At 43.1% G+C, this 24,298-nt stretch overlaps 4 protein-coding genes across 4 annotated transcripts; all 4 read left to right on the forward strand.

Annotated features, from left to right (window-relative positions):
* The first annotated feature begins 5,728 nt into the window (after positions 1-5,728).
* Positions 5,729-6,495, forward strand: LOC147986225 (pathogenesis-related protein 1A-like). The gene has a single exon (XM_087540004.1). The coding sequence runs from the start codon at positions 5,785-5,787 to the stop codon at positions 6,334-6,336; it is 552 nt and encodes a 183-aa protein (XP_087396130.1). The 5' UTR covers positions 5,729-5,784; the 3' UTR covers positions 6,337-6,495.
* A 208-nt stretch (positions 6,496-6,703) lies between these two features.
* Positions 6,704-7,347, forward strand: LOC125533787 (pathogenesis-related protein PRMS-like). The gene has a single exon (XM_048697137.2). It carries the CDS (start codon positions 6,711-6,713, stop codon positions 7,239-7,241), a length of 531 nt encoding a protein of 176 aa, XP_048553094.1. The 5' UTR covers positions 6,704-6,710; the 3' UTR covers positions 7,242-7,347.
* A 15,057-nt stretch (positions 7,348-22,404) lies between these two features.
* LOC147986226 (uncharacterized) lies at positions 22,405-23,289 on the forward strand. Its single transcript, XM_087541924.1, has one exon. The coding sequence runs from the start codon at positions 22,405-22,407 to the stop codon at positions 23,287-23,289; it is 885 nt and encodes a 294-aa protein (XP_087398050.1).
* Positions 23,290-23,349: 60 nt separating this feature from the next.
* LOC147986227 (uncharacterized) lies at positions 23,350-23,694 on the forward strand. The gene has a single exon (XM_087541925.1). It carries the CDS (start codon positions 23,350-23,352, stop codon positions 23,692-23,694), a length of 345 nt encoding a protein of 114 aa, XP_087398051.1.
* The last annotated feature ends 604 nt before the right edge of the window (positions 23,695-24,298 follow it).

The following is a 24,298-nucleotide window of genomic DNA, read 5'->3' on the forward strand; positions in this document are numbered from 1 at the left end:
TCCTAGATAGATCTTGCGTGAGCGTAGGAATTTTTTTGAAATTGCATGCTACGTTTCTCAACAGACACATGCAACCAAACACCCTAGTAAAAATTGCTTCCCTAATGCAGTCAGTCTACGTGCAGGCAAACAAATGGTATGCAGATGAAGATTTTTGGCATGTTTTATTTTTGTCGGGCCCAACCGATACACACATGCAAAATGGTAAAAGAAAAGATGCAGATAACCAAACAGGTCCCTAATGGGCGACGATGGTGTGTGCATCATCTCTCGTTATTGACAACCCGATCCGCGCAGCAAGCTATGGCATTTTGGCAAAAAGAACATGGGACTTTGCTCCACATCTGGAAAAAAAAAACTTCATCTGCGTAGACCAGCCTGTCCCTCAGAAAAGGCATACATTTTGAGTGAAAACCTAACATATTTGTATTGATATATAGGAGAGCCAAAAAAGGTGATTATTTTCCAAGTTGATGAACACGTATTGGTCTATTTTGAACCCATTGCACTTTGCTAGTTGAGCACACAACTCGTGGAAAAATGTGTGAAAACTGAATGAAATTCACAAAAGGGAAAACATGCCCAAGGCATATCTGAAGGCCGAAACAGAGTCAACAGCACTCATGATCAGAAATGCGCACGAGAGAGAAACCACCTTTTCTTAATCACCAGCGAACGGACCCATCTGATTTGCTGGTCTTATCGAATCGGCACCGTCCGGGTCCAGCAGAGCGTGGACGCGCACGCATTTCTGCCGCATGCGTGCATACGTATGCGTCGACATGACACACGACATCATATGGCTGCTCAAACGAAACTCTCCGCGCGACCGGCCGGCCCCACGCCTTTATTTACCCACTTGCACGCAGAATTTGTGTGTGCAAACGGGCCGTAACTTTTGAACTCTCCTTTCCCTGATCAATTGCGCTCAGCAGCTGTAACTTTTGGTTGGGCAGGTGTTTTGGCGCCGCGGCGGCGACAACCACGCAGCCAGCGCAAGCCGAGCAAAGGCCGCCACCAGCTCGCCACCGGCGTAGATCACACGGCTACCACCCGAAGCTTTTCGCCGGACACTTCTTGGGCACTTCTTTTTTTTGAGAGAGAGAGAGATTCTTGGGCACTTCTTGTGCTGCCCAGTTGCGCGTACTCTAATCTCTAAAGCTGCGGCTCTTCGACTGGGTTAAGGAGCATCCCGACTGAACTTTCTGCGCCATGGCTCGTGCTTGCCTTACGGGCGTCACGTCCTTGTCCCTCCAACGTTTGGGAGGTGGTTAGCTTAACTGGCGGTGAAGCCCAGACCGGCTTGTGATGGTCGTCCGTGTCGGGGCGTGCCTACGTGGAAAGTGGCGTGACCTAGCTGGTTGTGCGGTAGGCCTCGAGGAGCCAATGAATTTGAGGCTGTGGCGTGATTCGCCGCGCAATCCGCCCCAAAACCCTATTCAGTGCTCCAGGCGCCGGTTACGAGACCTCCTCGTTAGCGCCTAGAGCGCCAAATGGGGAACCGGCACACACGCGAACGGGAGGGGGCCGCAGCCCATTAAGATTCGCTCCTTCACTTCGCTTTTTGTTCGCTCGCATCCATTTCTTTTTGCTCGATTGTGTTGTGCTGCTAGTTCAGAAGACAACAACAACAACAACAACAAAACGGTTTTTGCGATTTTGAATATGTTTGTGAAACAAAAAAATCATGGATTTATTCAATGTTTGTAGGTATACAAAAGATCATGAATTAGAAAAAAAGTACATAAATTTGAAAAGAAAAGGTTGACAAAAATAAAAATAATGAATTTTGAAGAAAGCTCAACATTTTAGATAAACTCATAAATTTGAAAAAGCTCACGAATTTGAAAAAAAATATGGATTTTAAAAAAGTTCACAAATTTTGAAAAAATTCGCAAATTTGAGAGGTTCCCGAAAATTCAAAAAGGATCACGAATTTCAAAAAGTTCACAAATTCTAAAAAATCATGAATTTTACATAGTTCGCAAATCAAAATTATTTAAAAAGATCTTCTAATTTTGCAAATTTAACATTTTAGTTTTTAATAAAATACAAAAAAGGAAAATAAAAATAAAAAATTAAATAAAAAACCAAAACAAAAAATATAAAAATATATATTTGGAAGCTTCTAAAAGCTTCACTAAACCGGATGGTGCAAATGTTTTCAACAATGAAAAAAAGAACCTAAATGGCCTATCTCCTACTTTGGTGCTGAGAGGGGTGTGCGCAAGTTAGAAAATATGCCTATAACTGATGCCTTAAGCGCCAAATAGAAATTCAGATCGACTATAGTGTAAACGGCAAACCGGCACACACACAACCACCCTCCTCCACTTGGGCTCGGCTAATTTTACATTTTTTTCTTCTTCAACCACACACGACACTGTTTCGTGTTTTTCTGAAAGCAACCTAGTCAGTATTGTGAAACTGCTAGAAGCTTTCTGCTGCTATGGGGAGCTTTGAGAAGCTTCTGACCGGGTTTTTTCTCAAATCTTTTTGGGTTCTCCGCCATCTTTTTTTCATAACCCCCCCCCCCCCCCCACCCCAAAAAAAAATCAAATTCTTGAACTTTTTCAAAATCTATGAACCTTTTTCCAATAAAAAAAACTTTTTCAAATCCGTGAACTTCTTCTCAAAACCGTAAACTTCTTTTGAATTCGTGAAATTTTTGAATTTGCAAAAAAGTCAAATCCATTAAAAAAAGTCAACCTGAGATTTTTTTCGAATCCGTGGACTTTTTTTTTAATCCTATTTTTTAATTCGATTTTTTTAATAGTCAACAACCAACCGGCTAATGGTGGATCGGTCAATTGCGACCAACGAACCGGGAAAACTGGCATGTCCCCGAGCGAGCGTTAGCCTCCTTGTTGGCAGTGGCGGAGCTACGGCTGGGCAAAACCATGCCATGGCCCACCCAGCCAAATAAGATTACAGTGTAGAGTGCTGCTGAATTTGGGCTCTGGGAGCAAAATTTCAGACATATTTCTTAAGCTAGCTGGTGTTGGCCCGCCCAATGAAGCATGTGTAGCTCCGCCACTGCTTGTTTGGCCGGCCAACGATGGGGTGTGCATGAGCGCTGGCTACACTCCTCGCGCTTAAGACGCTAGGGACGAGTTGTCCATGGCCACGCAAGCCTAAGCGTCTCGGTCGCAAACAAGTACCAACCGTTGAAGGCTATACCATGCGATGTGTATGTCTATCATGTACAATATACAGACAAAATGGCTTTGGCCGTGGCTGCGGCAACTAGGATCGCATCTACCTACATATAAACCCTAGCCTCCACCGGTTATATAAGAGGAGACCAGGGGGCTCTCATAGCCATCTATTCCCAGATAGAAACACTCGGTAGACATATCATACACCATTGAAAACCCCTCGCATGAGGTATCCCTCCACCATGAATGACCAAAACAAGCAATACGGAGGATGCCGCCGAGGGGCTTGCGCATATGGGCTACATGTCTCATTGTCATAGGTGGAGATAGGTGCAGCATTGAAGGGTGCAGAGGGGCGCACATGTGCATGGGGAGGACAAGGGGAATGCGACAATGGCACTGGCCACGGGCGGGAGATGCGGCAGCGGTGGGGTATTGACATAGTGCGTATGTGAGGAAAAATCCGAGGGGGAGGAGGGTGTGTGGCAGCTGCGGAGGGGCTGGGGAATGCCTTGGTGCGGATATACGATCCAGGATGGCTGGCAGTGGACGAGGGGTTTGGAACTTGGCGCAAAGCGCCCTACTGGCATGCGATGGGGCGATCACCACTGGCATCGCCTGGCCAAACCACTAAGTCGTTGTACATGCCAGGAAGGTTTCTGGTTACCAAAGGAGATTATATAAGAGATTTAATGCTCAATGGACTAATGGATTGAGTGTAGTGATCAAAGACATATTATGGATGGCAAGTGTTTGCGGTGGAGTGTGGGAAACTGGCTTGGGAAAATGCTCTGTATTTTGGTGGGTGGAAGTACATTGATAAGGTGAGTCACTCTGCTAAGTTTTGGTTCAATAGGGGAAGCACATGTGGCAGTTGTAGTTCAATCGTGAAAATGGGACCAAAAGTTTGATTTGGTTGTTGAGGTCATTTGTTGCACATGAAGATCAAAGATGTTAGAGTGCACGGGTGTGGAAGGTGTAGGAGAAGTCATGGAATTGATTTGGGAAGCATTGGATCGAAACAAATTGAAGAATGCTTTACAAGATAATGACATTCTTCTCATAGGAAAATAATGTTTCTTTGTGGAGAAGAATTATGGAAAGGCTAGAATATGTGTGCCATTGCCTTGGCAACATTATAGAAAGGTTGGATTACTTGGGAGGGGAAGATAGGCATTTTTTTTAGCTCAAGTCCAAATAAAATTTCAAATGAAGATTCAAACCAAAATTCAAATAGAATCCAAATAAACTCAAAGAAAAAGAAAGGGGCGGATTGAGGTGTTACAATAACTCATATCGGAACCGTTTTCTCAGTGTAAACCGCCATCCAATTTTGTGGCGGTTTTTGCGTATTGTACCACCTCCAATTGCTCGTCAACTCAATGAAGGCGGTTTTACTTGTCTTAAGTGCATAAGCATGCTCATTAGAGGCGGTTGTTGGATTAATGGTCAGAACCACCTCCATTGACACCTCGAATACTCAAATTTGTAGTAGTGGACGAATCGACAAACACCGGCAAACTCTTGTATAGGTTATCTCCCAACCTTCCAGGCGACGACGGAGCAGACATCATGCTCTTGGCCGAGGCAATGACCATCAACGTCATGGCTAGTCCCAGGCACACTTATTGATCGTTTTACCATCATCAATAGCAAAGCGGCGCGTCCCCGAAAACTACCTAACCCCATGGTTTAACTCGATTTACGATGATTTGTTGTGCAACAAGGGGAAGCTCCTTTGTCAGAGGGTGTTTATTGAATGATTAGTTTTGGCTGCATGCATTATGCTAAGACCGAAATTAAAGAGAAATGGAAGTTGTTAAGTTATTGTGTACGAAAAAAGTTAGCCACTTTACAGCGAAATTCTATTCATATATTCATGCTAACAGTCGCGAAAGTTTGACTTGGCTCAGCCTCCTTTTTTGATACTCTCTTTGTAAACAAATATAAGAGCGTTTAGATCATTACTTTAGTGATGTAAACGTTTTTATATTTTTTTTCCCCGCAAAAAAACGCTCTTATATTTATTTATAGAGGGAGTACTACCAAATAGTTCATCGTGTTGTAGAGGGGAAAATGCTTGTCCAAAAATAATCAAAATATTGTATGGTGCAGTGGTGCACTACAGTCGACAAAATGATGATGTAAACAGCGCACCGATTTGGCTAGGGTCTTTCCCTCATCGCACCGCGCGATATATACGGCCGTGTGGGCGGCAAGAATTGGCGTGCAGCTGCTGTTGCTTCTTCCTTAATCTTCTCTTGCTCAGTCCCCTAAAACCAGCAAGATACCACGTATAATGCACTTGTTCAATTGCATTTGCTCCTCTGGTCAAGCACACAATCATCTTGTTTGTGCCGTGCCAATAGATTTAGCTTCTAAACAATTTGGAAGATTCCTTGGTGGCTTGGATACAAAGATGGCATAACCAGCTAGAGCACACTAGCTAATCCTTAGCCGCCATGCGAGTGTTCAAAGTAATCAACAGCTAATCAGGCTCAAGAGAGATGGACACGAAACGTTCTGCCCTATATATAATCATGCAGCGACGCAACTGGTCCATCACATCCATGCACTGCGTCCCTCTCAATCTCAATACAACCAAGCTTTCAGGAAACCCACGCAAATGGCGAGCACAAGGATGACCATGCACATGTGCTACCTCACCATCTTGTTACTGCTTGCATTCCTGGCACCACCGTGCACGCCCGCCAGCGACACTGACGACGGAAGTCGCCGTGCGCGCGCCGAGGCCACCGTCGACGACATTTTGTCGGCGCACAATGAGGCGCGGAGGAAGGTCGGCGTGCAGCCCCTGACGTGGAGCCCGGGGATCGCGGGATACGCCAAGGACTACGCCCGCTCCCGCCGCGCCGACTGCGCGCCGCGGCGCTCGTCGCTCTTCTACTTCGGCGAGAACGTCGCCGTGGGCAAAGGCCGTCGCTTGGACGCCGGGGCGCTCGTCGCGCAGTGGGTGGACGAGGGGCGATCGTACGACTACGGCAGCAGCTCCTGCACGGCGCCGGCGAGCTCGTCCGGATGCGCGCGGTACACGCAGGTCGTGTGGCGGAACACGACGCAGCTCGGGTGCGGCAAGATCGTGTGCGACTCCGGCGACACGCTGCTCGTCTGCGACTACTTCCCGCCCGGCAACTACGGCACCGGCCGGCCATACTGAACTACTGATCGCGCGCCGTTGATTGATCACGCCGTGCATGCAAGTTAACTGCATCCCTCCACGTGGTGCATCAAAGCTATTTACCATCGATTATGCATTTGTTTACTTGTAATTCCCAAATTGTATGGTTCAAAAGTAAATAAATTCACATTTTCATCACCGACAGTATCTGACCGTATGTAGCAATCCATTACTCGACGATGAACGCTTCACATTAACTCGCCAATGTCCAAACTGACACACATATGCGTTGCGATCTAAATCCAAACGCTCATGCATGCATACGAGAACCCGCACAATTAATTAACCGCTCCTATATAACGACTGCACTTCCCTTGCAAACTTCACCAAATCGACCCGCACCGCAGATCACCATGTCTCCTTTCGCCTGCCTCGCCGCCTTGACCCTCGCCCTGGCCTCGCTATCGCCGGCTGCAGCCATCAGCATCCCCGGCCACGACCCTGGCGCCGCCGTCGTGCCCTCCTGGACGCAGTTCCTGCAGGCGCACAACGACGCGCGCGGCGCAGTCGGCCTGCCGCCGCTGACGTGGAACTTGACGCTGGAGCTGGACGCCATGCAGTACGCGAACAAGCTCCGCGTCCCCTGCAACCTCTCGCCGATCCCGTGGCCCGCCGACGGGGTCTACGGGCGGAACCTCTACTGGGCCAACGGGCACCACAACGCGACGCACGCGGTGGCCGCGTGGGTGGACGAGCGGCGGTGGTACGACCACGGCGCCAACGCCTGCGCCCCGGGGAAGACGTGCGGCGAGTACACGCAGGTGGTGTGGAACACCACGCGGGAGCTCGGCTGCGGCCGCCGCACCTGCCGGAACGGCCTCGACACCGTGGCCGTCTGCGAGTACTTCCCTCCTGGCAACTATGTTGGCGTGCCGCCCTACTGATTCTGCTGTACGCAAGCTAACGGGGCGAGATATATTTGGAAATAACGTATACGACGCACGACCATAGTTCATAACAAAGCGGGATGGAAGAAATTTTTCGGTACCATAGTTCATAACGATATCCCGGACAAGGTTCTTTGTTAATGGGCAATGATTCGATTCAGATTCAGCTGGCTGATCGCTCGCGCATGGTTTTTTGGTTAGTTTTGAAAAAAGTTCTAGACACTTAATGAAAATCGTGATCTTTAAAAAAAACACGAACAATCTTAGAAAATATGAACGCATTTTCATATTTTTGAATAAAAATTGAAACCGCGAATGGTATTTAAAATTTCTGAACTTTTTATAAAAATGAGAACATTCTATAGAAGCGGGGTATCTTTTTTAATGGAACACTTGATAAATTGAAAAACACGATTTTTTTTGAAATTTATGAAGAAATTTTGTCAAATTTTTTGATATTTTGAATTGAAAAGGTGAAAATTATTTCTTGAATTTTTCTAAAAAAAGAAAATAAACCGAAAATATGATAAATAGAAACGGAAAGAGATCATAAATACCAGTAAAAAGGTTTAGGAATTTTCTAGAAGGTTCCCAAAACATAAAGAAAAGCATACTAGAAAATATACACTAAAGCTAGATAATCGGCCGGCCCAGTCCGTCGTTCACTGGTCATCCCTGTGCAAAGGGACGACCGAATCACTCGGGGTACTCCTTTTTAAGGTCATTCCTAAACCCCAGTGGCGCAATCTAAAAGTTTTCCTTTTTTCATATATTTGTTTATTCAAAATATTTTATCTATTAAGCCGTGCTTTTAAATCGCAAGCTGTATTCACCGTTGAATTTCTCGCGTCAAGATCTTTAAAGCTAGATTCCATGTTAATAGGTTTAACGAACTTCTTTTTCACAAAAAAACGGAAGAAAAAGACTGTGCTTCTTGCGGAAACAAATCCGTGCCTCCACGCAAAGCAAATATGTACCTCTCATGGTAAAAACGCGTTTTCCCTTTCTGTTAGTTGTGCCTCTCACAGAAACAACCCTGTGCCTCCACGAGAGGCAAATTTGCGTCGCTCGTGAAAAAAAATACTTTTTTTCTGTGCCTCTCGCGAAAGCAAATCTGTGCCTCAATGAGAAGTTAATCGGTACCTCTCGTGGAAGAAAACAAATATGTTATTTTTTTTCTCTTTTCGAGAGGCACATATGTGCCTCTTGCGGAAGCAACCCTGTGCCCCCATGAGAAGCAAATTTGTGCCTCTTGCGTAGGAAAGAAAATGCATCTTGTTTTCCATTTCGAGGGGCATAACTATACCTCTCGCAAAAGAAAACTTGTGCCTTCACGAGAAATTAATTTGTGCCTTTCAGAAAAGGGAAAGACATATTTTTTCACGCTATTTTTATTTTATTTTTTTGTCCATAATCTAGGGGAAACCGAGCAAAAACCAAAAAGTCAAAAAAAAAGAAAAAAAAACATTTCAAGCCTGAAAACGCATATAGAAAAAAAATCCCAAGAAAGCGTCCTGCACGCGACACATGACGGCGACTAAGAGTGCGCCCACCAAAAGTGGCCCTTTGGCTAGAGCTTCCTCAACTTTAGATAATGGACTTCATTTTTTGCTTATTAATCCTCCTGAAATTATATGTATCAAATGTTTTGTTATTGTTGAATAAACTGGAATGCTTTACCTCTCAGACAAGAGTGACCCTTGAGTGGATCCCGCAAGGAATACTTCTCAGTGAATTGCTCTCAGGAGCGACACTTTGATCCAAAATGCGTTGAATAGGATATTCGTACTTGAGGGTGTCTCAATGTGCATCCGCGCTGGTGCGGCTATGTACCGCTTACCGTGACGCCAAGGCACGTCTCGCCTGCAGCGAGACCGAACTGGGTCGGCCAGGTAACAACAAGCCGCGTCACCCTGCCATCATGCGTGACTCTTTTTATGTGTTTTTCCACAATTTGTTTTTTGATTTCATTAACTGTGTTTACATTTCCACATCTACTAAATATTTATATTAAAAAATGAAAATAATATTCTATTTGAAAAATGTTAATCTTGTATTTAAAAAAGTATTTTTCAATTTAAAATGTTAAACATGTATAGAAACATATTTCTGGTGTATACAACAAAATATATAACGTGAATGAAGAAAGTATAAGTGTTAATCATGTGTACCCAAAATGTTAATCATGTGTACAAAAAATGTTAAATATGTGCATGAAAAATTTCTGCGACAATAAAGAAGATATCGCATTTCAACAAAAAAGTATGTGATAATTAAAAGTTGTCCATACAATGTAAAACAATGTTTGTGTAGTTCAAAAAGACGTTTCATACATTTCAAAAATGAATGTCATATTTAACAAAATATTGACAAGTTTCAAAATTTTATTCGTGAAATTTTCAAAAATTGTGTTGGTACAATTTAGAAAAAGTTTGCACAGTTCCAAAAAATGTTTTTTCTCATGAAAAAAAAGTTTCAACATGTATTGAAAAAACAAAGTGACACGTATTTGATAAATACATTCAGTATGTTTTGGTAAACATGTTTGCCATGTAATTGCAAATTTTAAATGAGTATAAAAATGTTTTACATGTATATGCTAAATGTACAACATGTACGACAAAGTAGACATGTGTTGGAAAACCAAAATGAAAAAACAGATAATGAAACAAAAAGAAAAAGAAATATAGAAAACCGTAGAAAAAACAATAAAAACAAAGTATCAAGAAGAAGAAAAATAAAAATGATGAAAACCGTTAAAAAATTAAGAAAATCGAACACATAATTAAGAAAATTAAATAAAACCAGCCAAAAATATATAAAACCCATTAAAAACAACAGAAAAAGAGAGGAAAACTGGACTCATTGATCGAAAGCAGGAACCAGACGTGGCGCGGGCGAAGCCGTCGGGCAACGCAGCTAATCAGCCGGCCCGCTTCTATGTCGCCCGTAGGCGATTGCTATACCAATCAGTACAGGCGACATAACCGTTGCTAGGACGCTCAGTAACCACGTGGACGTGTCAAGCTGACATCAACTCACGCCTTTGATTATTTTTTCCTTCTGTGGTTTCTTCACTTTTTTGTTTCTTTTTTTTTGCTTTGTTTCTGTGGTTGTGTATAAACATAACATTTTTGTAAAAAATTGGAAAATCTTAATCATGCATTTGAAAATGTTAAACGTGTATTGAAAGATGTCTCTCTTGTATATGAAAAATGTGCAATGTTACGGAAAAAATAGAAGAATATGTTAACCATGTTTACAAAAAATGTTTATTACACTTGAAAACCTCACACATTAAAAAAATTAAATGACATTAACAAAATTAATCAATGTAAAGAAATGTTCAGTTAATTTTAAAAATGTTTTATACATTCAAGCAAATGACGATAGATTTAAAAAAATCAAGAATTTCAAAAAAAATCGTAAAATTTCCAAACAATGGTTGTTCCATGTCAAAAAATCCATAGTTAAGAAAGTTATAATTTAAAATATGTTCCAACTTTTGTTTGAAAAATAAGTAACACTTACTTAAAAATGTTCAAAAGGTGCTAATCATATGCTTTAACAATGTTGAACATGTAAAAAAATGGTCTTGGTGTATACAAAAAGTATTAATTTTGTGTGGACAATGAGGATATCAGCTCTGCCTCCGCATACATTCCAGCTCGTGTAGACATCCAAAAAAGTATTAATTTTGTGTAGACATCCAAAAAAGTATTACCTATTTTGTGTAGACATCCAAAGAAGTATTAATTTTGTGTTCATTACCCGCATACATTCCAGCTCTGCCTCCGCAGCCTCCAGCGCCGCAGCTTGAGTAACTAATAGGTCGACCATTATCAGCCCGCCAAGCTTGGCTTCATGCAAAGGGGAAGAGCGGTGGCCTTCCTGTGACCAGAGCGGCGCGACCTGCCATGCACTACTCTTCCTCGCTTCCGGCGGCGCTTGTGGACGTGTCTGCTTTGTGGTCATGGCAGTGGGGCACGACCTTGGCATTGTCCTTCTCGTCGTCGGTCTTGCCCCACACCTTGTCTGCCTCCTCGTCGTACTCCTTGTAGGTGGCCTCTAGTTTCGCCTGACACTGGCGGTACCACCAACGGTCGAGATGGATCTCGCGGACGGTGCGGTAGCACTCGAGCAACGCCGCCTGGTCCGTCACGTCCACGTCTCGCGCGATCTCCCTGCCTGCTAAGAGTTGCTCATTCGCCTACCGGTACTTATCATATATCCTATATCCTATATTCTTAAGAAGTTAATCCCCACTGCTAGCAATTATCTCTACATGCACGCCGTCCACGTCATCATGATGCCGCATCAGCACTTAGTTTTATTTTTTTGAGGGGACACCAATCAATCGGTCTCTCTATAGTGCCCACACGTACATACCATCTCTCCTCAGTTGTAAGTTACTACTCATGGGAGTATAGCCGAAGGTGAAAGCCCATCAATCTCCCATATTGATTTTTCATAATTAGCCTGCAATCAGTTCCTATTCTTCCCCCGTCAATCGCTCATATTCCATTTTAACAATTACCATGCAATCAGTTCCTATTTTCCCTTTAATTGCCTCCCTTACAAGTTCCCACCACCACACGCATATGACCTCCTCTTCCCGCCCTACATCACGGCCATATATCCGTTCATCTCCTCTCCATCCTTCTCGGCTCTTTTACGACATCATCTCCATGACGCGATGGCCTTTAGCGGGACACACAGCTGCAGGACCTCGTGAGGATGGTCAGCAGCCGCAAACACGCAGTTCTAGGGCGCATCAACCGGTGGCTGGGCTGATTTTATTTTAGGTCAACAGCCCACAAGTGAGTGCCTACCCCGGCGCGATGCAAACTTCTGGCCGTGCCTTGGTCTTCAAGGGCGTTTTTTGCCACCTTTGTGAGTTGTGATGCTCTCTGACGGAGAGATACAAGCTGGCCAGACAACCCAGATGAGTTCCCCTTCAATTGTTTTTTTTTTGGTGCTTTAATGTTACAAGCATATGTTCCTTTCCATCCTTATTTGTTTTAAATTTCCTCTCATGATTGGTTGTTGGCACTTGCTGAATCAACCGAAGTTTCTCTTGACAAGAGCTTACAGTACTCACCAATATGCATGCATGATCACCTTTATTTTTGTTAACGGCAGGTGCTTGAGAAAACAAAATGGCACAAGGAACTTTAGCAATTTAAAATATGGAAGGTGAAGCACTGCAACACAGAAAAGAGCAATCAAGTTCCAATAGCTATGTAAGGAATGTCACTGGATTCTTTCAAAAATCAAGCAATAATGGGAGTGTGCCGGAGCTATGTCAGTAACCGTAGTGTGTCAACAATAGGTCTGATGTACTCGAATCAGTTTTTCTTGTGTCAACATGGCATGGAGAATATCTCATTCAGGGTAGTTTTACAAGTCAGACAATCAAAGAAATTATATGTGTGCTTGCTGCTCATTATCGACTATGAGGCAGCCAAAACAACTACAAGGTACGTATCCTAGCTAGCTTCTTCAAAGTGTTGCAGCGGCAAGTAAGGCCGCAGAAAATGTTTATGCTTGGTGCATCTTATCGATAATGATTGTCTATGCAATTCGGGCCGCTGAACACAATGTGACCATCACTGTGGGTTGAGAGGCGCGTCGAGGATTTGAGGCAATTTTGTATTGAATTAACTGGTATCTATCCAGCGCATCCGGGGCTGGTAGTACTTGGTATCTGAGTTTTATTTTGCTACGCTCTAAGAAAGTGGAATATTTTGAGGCCCCTTTTATTATAATTATAGTCATATGTAGTTCCATTTTCAGGTGGTGGAGATGTTCATATTTTTTTTACCTTTGTCCTGCAGGGAATTTCAAGGGATTCTTAATTTATTCTTGCTACTTTATCATAAATCATTTTTCTTTAATTTGTGTACTTCTGCTATAGCCACAAAGCATATGGAATTAATATTTCTATGACCAGATGTTCAATGTATTAACCAAGGGACTCTTGCATTGCAATGGATTCAACTCCGGCTCAGATTGTTTGGACAATATTACATATTTTCATTGTCGCCATCCACGGCACAATAACTCATTTAGAGATTCTCACTTATACTATCTACTTTTATCCCCTATCTATGAAAATAAGCATGCATCAAGCATTCCCACACCAATGCGCGAGGTATCATCTAGTTTGTACAATAAACCAGACTTTTCTTAAGCACTGGTGCTTATTTGTATAGGATAAACGCTTAACTAAGCGTCTCTCCTGTAGAAATAGGCACCGGTGCTTCAGAAAAATCCGGTTTATTTTTCTAAGCATCTCTCTAAGCACCTCCCATTATATAAGGTCTCACAGTCCTCAAACCACCCGCATATCTAAGATGGGCTTGCAACTAACATGGGCTTGAGGTTGAAGATGCCCTAGTCCATATTCAGCCGTATGTGCCAGGCCGGAGTCGTTGGGCAGACCCAAGAAGACCATTGACCCTCCCCTCACAAAGAAAGAAGAAGAAAAGAAGCAGGGACCAGAAAGAAAAACCTACCAGCACCATGCGTATGCGAGGACGGCACAAGGATAGCTGCTGAAATCACACCCAACGTACCACAACGACGAATTGGTCTCATGAAAGTGAGGTCCCGCATTCTCCCTCCTACATAATCGGAGCGCAACTGTGAAGTCAAGATGTGACGGGAAAAACAATAAATTGGCAGGGTAAATGTGACGTACAATACGTTGTCGTACTTGCAAGTGTCCCCACCTTTGCTAAATTTTCGTTCTTCTTTTTTGCTAGTTTCTCATAGATAGGAGTATATCACAAAGCTGCACGCATCGTGGAATCTGTGAGGCCAAGGACTCGCTCGCAGATGTGGAAGTCGGGAATGCCTGCCTGCGTACTGGTCCTCCTCTTCCAAAGATAAGGAACGGAGCACTAGTGCAGAACCGGACAATAGCACCGGTTCGTAAGGCCCTTTAGTACCGGTTCCATAACCGGCACTAAAGTGTGGGCACTAAAGCCCCCCCCTTTAGTACCGTTTTAATACGAACCGGTGCTAAAGGGCAAACACGTGGCACGAGTCAGCTCCGTGGGCGCGTAGGACATTAGTACCGGTTGGTAACACCAACCGGTACTAAATGTTTTGGTGTGTTTTGTTTTTTTACTTTAATTATGTGTTTTTAATTTAATTTAGTGATTGTTTTACATTATAATGAGTTGTTAAATCATTAGGTGATTAGTTTGACTGGATGCGTGTGGATCCTAGCTAAGTCATCAAGTATATGCCATATCCATATTATATATACTTGATCACCTACTTAAGTGATCGAGGTAATATGGATATGGCATATATATACTTGATCACTTAGTTAGAGTCCATCCAGTTGAAACTAATATGCAATTTCTTTCATAAATGATATAATAACTCATCATCATCATATTAATTAATATAAAAACTCTTGCATCATATATATCATCACCAACGGTTTTCATAGCAAAGATATCATCGAGTTCAACATGGTAATGATATTATAAGCGTTCATAACACCACAAAAGCAAATCACTGTTTGAGATTAAGTTCAGGACGAAGAACACGGACATGAGAGGACAAGTACTAAGAGCATGAACTAGCTAATTAATCACTCCTGCTGCTCTCTCTTAGGTAAAATAGCATAGAACATGTATAGCTTTGCTGATTCATCATATTGGAGCATGCAGATGAACCTGTCTCCTAATCGTGGGTTGCGCTTCTGATTGCTGCCCCCTAGTACTTCTCTGTGATCGTTCACAATTTTGCTCCAGTCTTTTACTATTAAGCATTCCTCGCTATTAGAAATCCTGAATGCACTAAAGTGCATTGTAGGATATCTTGGCTGTAAGCTAACAATATTCATGATACCTTTAGTCTCGATCCAATCAGGCACAACATTCATCGGGAGTCCCTGTTGAAGAACATCGTATAGTAACATACTTAGCAATGAAGTTTAGCTTTAAAAAATAATGTATGCAAAAGATGCACTGAGAAGAAATAGTAGAAATCTTACCATCTTTCCTAAATATATGTGACCGTAGTTCAGAACGAACACTATTGGTCACACGTTTTGAGTACTAACATTTTCTAAGTGCAGGAAAGAAATTTGTCTTGACAACATCAAGATCCTCAAGCCATGAAACATAATGACTTGTCTCCTCGCAGTTTAGTTCAGCCTCGGGACAGTGGATGGTCCTGTCTACCAAGCGCCGGACATGTTTGCTTGACTGGAAGTAAGCTGTCAATATTAATTGAGATCTATTAATTATTCAACTGGTTCAAATAATCTCATATCGAAGACATAAATATGGTTGAGAAACTTACATAATGGTAGAACTGGAGGCGTCTGCACATCGACCCAGATATCTCTATTACCTTCAATATCATCTTCCAGACGAATATCAAAGGTGATAACCATATCAGCCTCAAATGCATAAGCCTTGCATAGTGCTTGCCAAGTTTTGCATTCAAAATAGGTGTATGTGTCTGCATTATATAATTTGACGTTGAAGGTATAACCATGCTCGGTCTTCAAGTAAACTCTTTTTACCTCCATAGTTTCGTTAGGACTGAAACCTATCTTATCCAAGACAAAAATTCTTGCATGGCAGGAGATACGCTAGTAGAATAGTGAAAAATTAAAATTAAAAGGTGAAGCAAAATGAAGCATAAGTCATGCTTAATTACGAAAAAAGACTTGTCCTTGTGACTTACTGTATCATCAACTAGAAAATTTTGGCCGCACAGGCCGCGCTGGTCTTCGCAGTATTCACACATAATGAAATCGTGTTCGTCGTCAGACGACATTCCTATGTTCATAGGTGAAACATTAGACACTTATTAGTTCTATTAATTCAACTAATTCTGTTAATTCAACTAGTTCAACTAAGCACTTACGAAGAATATACCTAATTAATTAAACTAATTCAACTAACTAGTTCAACTAATTAATTAAACTAATTCATCTAATATCTAACATATATGTTCATATATAGGTGAAATATTAAACACTTACTATTTCTATTAATTCAACTAAATAAACTAGTTCTATTAATTCAACTAAGCATTTACTAAAAATAAACTAGTTCTATTAATTTCTTACTAAAATAAAGTAGGTAGTTCTATATAGTAATATTTTGATTAGATCATCAAATCTCATATACCTAAATTTTCTTACTAAAAATAAACTTGTTCTATTAATTTTCATACTAAAAATAAACTAGTTATATTAATTCAACTAGTTCAAATAATCTCATATATATACCTAATTAATATCTAGCTATACTAATTCAACTAGTTCAACTTGTTCTAATTCATGTAAAATATATTTGACATTAATATTTAACATCTTTTCCATATAATTCATCTAACCATTAACATTCTAACATTATTATCTACGTAATTTATCTAACATTAATCTAAACAATAGAAAATAGAAAATAAGTAAAAATTAACAATGTGTGTGTGTACGTACGACCGGGGGACAGCGGTGTACGGGCGGCGGCGGGCGAGAGGCGGCGGCGACGTACGGGCGCGGCGGAGGCGACGGGTCGGGCGGTGACGGCGACGGGCGGCGGGGGCGGCGAGGGCGGCGCGCGATGGGGCGACGGACGCGCGGCGAAGAAGTTTGGATCGAGAAGAACTACTGGTGGTCGATGAACTGATTTTTTCGTAGGTTCCATATATATAGAAGGGCTCTTTAGTGCCGGTTGGAGCCACCAACCGGTACTAAAGGCCAATTTTCGTCAGGCCAAGGGGCGAGAAACGGCCCCTTTAGTACCGGTTCATGCCACGAACCGGTACTAAAGACCCCCCCTTTAGTACCGGTTGGAGCCACCAACCGGTACTAAAGGTTGTGCGCTGCCACCGGCGGTGCACAATGTTTAGTCCCACCTCGCCGAGCAAAGGGCAGCCGCACTGGTTTATAAACCCAGCCGCGGCTGCTCCTTCGAGCTTCTCTATATAGCAGGCTTCTGGGCCTAATTAACTAGGGCGCGCTGCCCTGTGAGCCTGCTGGCCCTTCTGGGTCTGCATTTGCACACCCTAGGTCTGGCAGGCCCACTGGACAGCGCGCCAACAAATTTTTTATATAGTTTTTTCTTTTCTGCATTATTTATTTTCTTCTATTTATTTTTGAGTAGTTTTTTATATAGTTTTTTCTTTTCTGCATTATTTATTTTCTTCTATTTATTTTTGAGTAATTTTTTTGTATAGTTATTTTATTTTCTGCATTGTTTTCTATTATTCTATTTATTTTCTTTTGAAAATTGAATGCTGCATACTGAACAATTAGGTAAATGATCGAAAAACAACAAATGATGTCAGAACATGTTGGAAATTGATGACGTCGCTTTAAATGCTGCATACTGAACACAAAAGAAGTCCGGAGTTCAAATAAGTTTAAAAAACATTGAAGTGGCCGTGTAATAGATGAGTTCTCGTCCGAAACCCTGATACTCCAAAAGAGTATGTCCAGTTTGTACACGAAGTGCGTCCAGTTTTTGCCGTGACCCTTTCTACTCTTTCGCTCATGCTATGCGGGTGATATGATGATACCATGCCAAGTTTCAATATTTTCAGGATTCATTTTGTAGTGATTTTCAATTTCACAGTCATTTAGCTCTCTAAACAATTAGGTAAATGACCGAAAAACAACAAATAATGTCAGAACATGTTGGAAATTGATGACGTCGCTTTAAATGCTGCATACTGAACACAAAAGAAGTCCGGAGTTCAAATAAGTTTAAAAAACATTGAAGTGGCCGTGTAACAGATGAGTTCTCGTCCGAAACCCTGATACTCCGAAAGAGTATGTCCAGTTTGTACACGAAGTGCGTCCAGTTTTTGCCGTGACCCTCTCTACTCTTTCGCGCATGCTATGCGGGTGATATGATGATACCATGCCAAGTTTCAATATTTTCAGGATTCATTTTGTAGTGATTTTCAATTTCACGGTCATTTAGCTCTCTAAACAATTAGGTAAATGACCGAAAAACAACAAATGATGTCAGAACATGTTGGAAATTGATGACGTCGCTTTAAATGCTGCATACTGAACACAAAAGAAGTTCGGAGTTCAAATAAGTTTAAAAAACATTGAAGTGGCCGTGTAACAGATGAGTTCTCGTCCGAAACCCTGATACTCCGAAAGAGTATGTCCAGTTTGTACACGAAGTGCGTCCAGTTTTTGCTGTGACCCTCTCTATTTTTTCGCGCATGCTATGCGGGTGATATGATGATACCATGCCAAGTTTCAACAATTTCAGGATTCATTTTGTAGTGATTTTCAATTTCACGGTCATTTAGCTCTTTAAACAATTAGGTAAATGACCGAAAAACAACAAATGATGTCAGAACATGTTGGAAATTGATGACGTCGTTTTGAATGCTGCACACTGAACACAAAAGAAGTCTGGAGTTCAAATAAGTTTAAAAAACATTGAAGTGGCCATGTAACAGATGAGTTCTTGTCCGAAACCCTGATACTCTGAAAGAGTTTGTCCAGTTTGTACACGAAGTGCGTCCAGTTTTGGCCGTGACCCTCTCTACTCTTTCGCGCATGCTATGCGGGTGATATGATGATACCATGCCAAGTTTCAACATTTTCAGGATTCATTTTGTAGTGATTTTCAATTTCACGGTAATTTAGCTCTCTAAACAATTAGATAAATGACCGAAAACAACAAATGATGTCAGAACATGTTGGAAATTGATGACGTCGCTTTGAATGCTGCATACTGAACACAAAAGAAGTCCGGAGTTCAAATAAGTTATTAAAAATAAAAAAGAGGTGCAATGCTGGTTAATTTGCTTCAAGCCATTCGGAATAGTGTAGACTGCACTGCACATAGCTCAGTGCAATCTATGCTATTCCGCAAGGCTTGAAGCTAATCAACATATTGGTGAGCATTGCAACTCTTCGTCATTGTCTGTGCACTCACGGCTTATAAACCGCTCATACTGCCTCTCTCTTGGCGAGGTGGGACTAAAAATCAGCTTACAAAGAAACTCTAGTACCGGTTCCTGGCATGAACCGGTACTAAAGGTCTTCGTGGGGGCCCCAGACTGACCATAGCCTGACACAGCCTCATTAGTACCGGTTCGTGGCATGAACCGGTACTAAAGGTCTTCGTGGGGGCCCCAGACTGACCATAGCCTGACACAGCCTCATTAGTACCGGTTCGTGGAATGAACCGGTACTAAAGGTTACCCATGAACCGGTACTAATGATGTCTGCCCATCTAGCCGTTGGAACCGGCACTAATGGTCACATTAGTGCCGGCTCAAATTCAAACCGGCACTAATGTGCTTCACATTTGACCCTTTTTCTACTAGTGGAAACGAACTGCGCGTGGCTACTGAATCCTCGATGATCTTTTCTGGGCGGCGACAACCGCTTTGCGTCACTGCGTATACTCTGCTGCTTCCGGGTTCTCATGTTAAACCGAGAAATCATGCATTTTTTTAACCCGGAATCTGACCTTTCTCTGGACTAGGACACTAGGATACGTTCGTGTACATGAAATGTGACCGTATATGAACGCTCATGCAAGTTTGATGACCAGAAACACGTATTTTACAAGTTTGTGCACCAAATTGACCATCGCGTGTAAGTTCTGTGACTTCGGGTGTATTTACCTCTGGGTTCTCATGTTAAACCGAGAAATCATGCATTTTTTAACCCGGAATCTGACCTTTCTTTGGACTAGGACACTAGGATTTTTAAGAGGTAAATACACCCGAAGTCACAGAACTTACACGCAATGGTCAGTTTGGTGCACAAATTTGTAAAATACGTGTTTCTGGTCATCAAACTTGCATGAGCGTTCATATATGGTCATATTTCATGTACACGAACGTATCCATGGTCTATGTTTGGAGTAGTTGAATAAATATATGCTTAATACTTTTGAAACATATGATTAACATTTTTTTCAAATACAAGTTTTGAAACTTTTTTCAACTATGTTTTAAACATTTTCGGATGGTACGAAACATTTTTAAGCTACAAAAACAGTTTTATACATTGTATAGGCATTTAAAAAATGTCATGACCAGTTTTTTTGGAATGCACGGACATTTTTAAAATGCAACGTATCATTTTTAATTACACAAATGTGGTTTACAATGTTTAAACATTTTTCTAAATGTCACACACCTTTTTTGTAACACATAAACATTTATTAAATATCACAAACACAATAATATAATTTTTTTCTTACATAGAACAAGAAGGAATAACAACATGAAAACTATTTATCCCATTTGGATATGTTGTGTTTTCGAAACCCGGTGGTAATCTTAGTTAACATTGACCACGAGGTCACATAGTCAAGCCACAGTGCTTCCTTTTTTGGGGTTACATTTCTTGTAAAATTGATTTTTCGGCCATGTTTATATGATATAAAAATTATTTGTGCTACCTAGACATGAATGATCATTGATTTGGTGGTTGTTAACCCGAGCCTACTAGTGGCACGTCCCTAGTTCGTAACCGTACCATCCCTTGTTTTTCCATTTTATTTTAGGGGCTTTATACGTAAATAAAAAATCATTTTATTTTAGGGGCTTAATAAGTTAAAAAAAGGTGCATAATACGTAAATAAAGAAAAAGTCTGCAGATCTACCATGCGTCGCGGGCTTATGGTGGGCCCTCGCCATGCTGGCATGACACATAGACCACGGATACGTCTGCGTACATGGAATGTGACCGTATATGAACGTTTGTGCAAGTTTAATGACCAGAAACACGTATTTTATAAGTTTGTGCACCAAACTAACCGTCACATGCAAGTTCTATGACTCATGGTGTATTTACCTTAATTTTTAACGATAAGCAATTCGTGTCCTTGACGTTCATTACTAGCCACCATTTCCCGGTGTTCAGACCTTAAATAATGGCAGTTGATCATTCAAAGTCAGCACATTGCTTCGAGTTCCATCGATGGTTGCACCTTGCACGTACGCGAAGGGTACGGGTGAGTGTACGGATCCACATAATCAGGAGGTGGCATTGTCTATCCGTTAAGACGGGTATAGGAGGTGGTCCACTGTGGGAATGCGCGGCGCCAGCCACTTGCGCCAATCGTCTACTTGTTCTACTTGCTCATCTAGCTTGACAGGCACGGCGCGCTGGTACCTCTTGATCCCGACGCGCCATTTTTCTTAACAAAACAACGATTTGACTTGTGATGCTGTACCTAATGCAAACTCGCATATTTCTCACCGAGTAATGACAAGGTTATAGGAGTATTTGTTGATGCATGCGTGATGGAGTACTGGCCTGCTCAATCAATCAGCACAGGAGCAGGTTACATTTGTGGACGCATGCGTGATGGAATCCCGGACGATTTGAGTACTTCAAATCAGCAAACAGCATTCAGTCCTGAATGGCTAAGCGCCAACTGACACAAGGGTTTTCCAAGGGTTTATATCTGACGCTGCTGCAACCTGCAAGCATCTTTCGGACGTGACGTGCTCCTCTTCTGCGATGACTTCTGCGCATTATTTTGCTTGCTGTTGTTGCGAAACTGACCATTTACGCGCTGTTAGGCCAACTCCACCGCGCGACCCTATCCTGTCCGGCTCTGTTCATTTGGGGTAAAAAAAACAAACGAGACGGCCCAGCGCACGGCCTCAAACGGACAAATGTCCGGATTCCGTCCGCTTTCGACCCATCCCCGGCCCAAACTTGCGATTGGTTTGGGGTGAAACGGACGCGCGCGGACGGCCTCGACGCACGCCCTTGTCCCCCCGTGGCTCGCCTGTCGGGGACACTAGCAGTCCCTCCGCTCCCAACGCTTCACCCTTTCTTCCCGCCCCGCCCCGCCGCCGGCGCCGCAGCTATTCTTCGGCCGCCTCCTCACCGCGCAGCCCCCCGCCGTCCATACCAAACCACGTCTCGACATGGCCGCCACCACGCCCGCGCTTCCGCCATAGTTTTGGCCGTCGGTCGGAGGAGGTTTGGCCGTCGCCGTCCTTGCCGGTGGCAGAGGGGACACGACTGCCGGCGACGTACCACGGCGGCCGAGGCAGATTCCGACGAGAGCTCCAGAGCGGCCAGTAGCCGGCCGGCAACCACCCCTGCTGCGTCGAGGTGATCATCGCGACCTCTTCGCCACCACGACCGCAAGGTGTTCGACCTTTTTCCAACAAAGGTATGGACAGTGGAGACGAGTTTTTCTTCCATCACTTTCTTTGTTCATCGGACGATTCGTCGTCGGATGATGAAGATCTTGTGGTGGCTGCACTGGTCGTTCACGACCATATTCAACGGCGGCTTCCTCGGTACAGGGGGTCACTCCCTGGCCGTGTTCCCAACCTGAACCTCAACAGGGAGAGAGGACACGCCCTGCTCTATGCCGATTACTTTGCCAACACCCCGCTCTTCAAGCCGGATAAATTTCGTCGCCGTTTTCGTATGGCAAGGCCTGTGTTCAATCGTATCCGAGAGGGAGTGGTTGCTCATGACCCATACTTTGAGTGCAAGACGGATGCCCTTGGCAAGCTTGGATTCTCCTCCTACCAGAAATGCACCGCGGCCATCCGCATGCTTGCATATGGAATTCCAGACGATCTGGTAGATGAGTATGTGCGTATGAGTGAGACAACATGTCTGATGTCAATGTACAAGTTTTGCCAGGCTGTGATCGAGTTTTTTGGCCCAGAGTACTTGAGGCAGCCAACTGTCGCTGATACGGAAAGATTGTTGGCGACCAATGCAGCTAGAGGCTTTCCAGGCATGCTTGGCAGCATAGATTGTATGCACTGGGAGTGGAAGAACTGTCCATTTGCTTGGCAGGGCCAGTACATGGGGCATGTCAAGGCGTGCACTGTCATATTAGAAGCTGTGGCATCGCAAGATCTTTGGATATGGCATTCTTTCTTCGGCATGGCAGGTTCTCACAATGATATCAATGTGCTGCAGCGTTCTCCAGTTTTCGCGAGGCTTGCAGAAGGCCACTCCCCACCTGTCAACTTTGAGATCAACGGCCACCATTACAACAAGGGATACTATCTAGCAGATGGTATATATCCTCAGTAGTCAACTTTTGTGAAGACAATCTCGAAACCCCAAGGTGAGAAGAGAAAGAGATTTGCCCAAATGCAAGAGAGTGTTAGAAAGGATGTGGAACATGCTTTTGGTGTGCTTCAATCCTGGTGGGGTATCGTTCGAAACCCTGCACTGTCATGGGATGAAGGGAAGCTTTGGGAGGTGATGACTGCTTGTGTGATCATGCACAATATGATCGTCAAGGACGAGCGTGATGAGAGTATCTTCGACCAAGAATTTGATTATCAAGGTGAAAATATTGAGCCCCTGCACCAAGACCCGGCCACATTTGAACAGTTTGCCCAATTCCACCGTGAGATGCGTGATTGGCACACTCATGTGAATCTTCAAAACGACTTGGTTGAGCACGTGTGGGATCACATTGGTAACCAATAGATGTATTTATCCATTTTATGTTCAGTCAAGACAATTTTGATTTGGTTGTAAAACTATTTTATTAAAGACAATTTCAATTGGGTTGTAAAACTATTTTAATTTTCAGACAAATTTGGGTTGGAAACTAGTTTTGATGCAAATTTGGGCATTTTTGGCCCTGACGGACAGGATGGGGCAAAAGGATGCGGCCGCGCGCTGGGCGCACGACCACCGCATCCCAGGACAGGCCCGGACACGACCCCAAATCCCTACCCAAACGGACAGAAACCGGACAAAACGGACGTCCGTTTGGGGTCGCGCGGTGAAGTTGGCCTTAATGCACGACGGCTCCAGAGTATTTTTCTTGGACTGAGATCCAGTGACTTGCCTCTAGCAAGTCACGTTGTAACTGGCTCCCTCTTATCAGCCCTCCAAACAACATCTAACGGACATCAGTGACCCAAAGCAAAAAAAGGCATCCACACTACACCTGGGCATCCATCCAACACAGCTTAACAAAGAAAATGCTTCAGCCTTGGCCGTTCAGTCACTAGATAGCACAATCAACAGTTTTCAGTCAGCTAACAATACAAATGTAACAGTACTAACAGCTTATATATGTACT

Source organism: Triticum urartu, chromosome 2A, assembly GCF_056163025.1.
Source record: "Triticum urartu cultivar PI428250 chromosome 2A, HENAU_Tu73, whole genome shotgun sequence".
NCBI classification, from domain to species: Eukaryota; Viridiplantae; Streptophyta; class Magnoliopsida; order Poales; family Poaceae; genus Triticum; species Triticum urartu.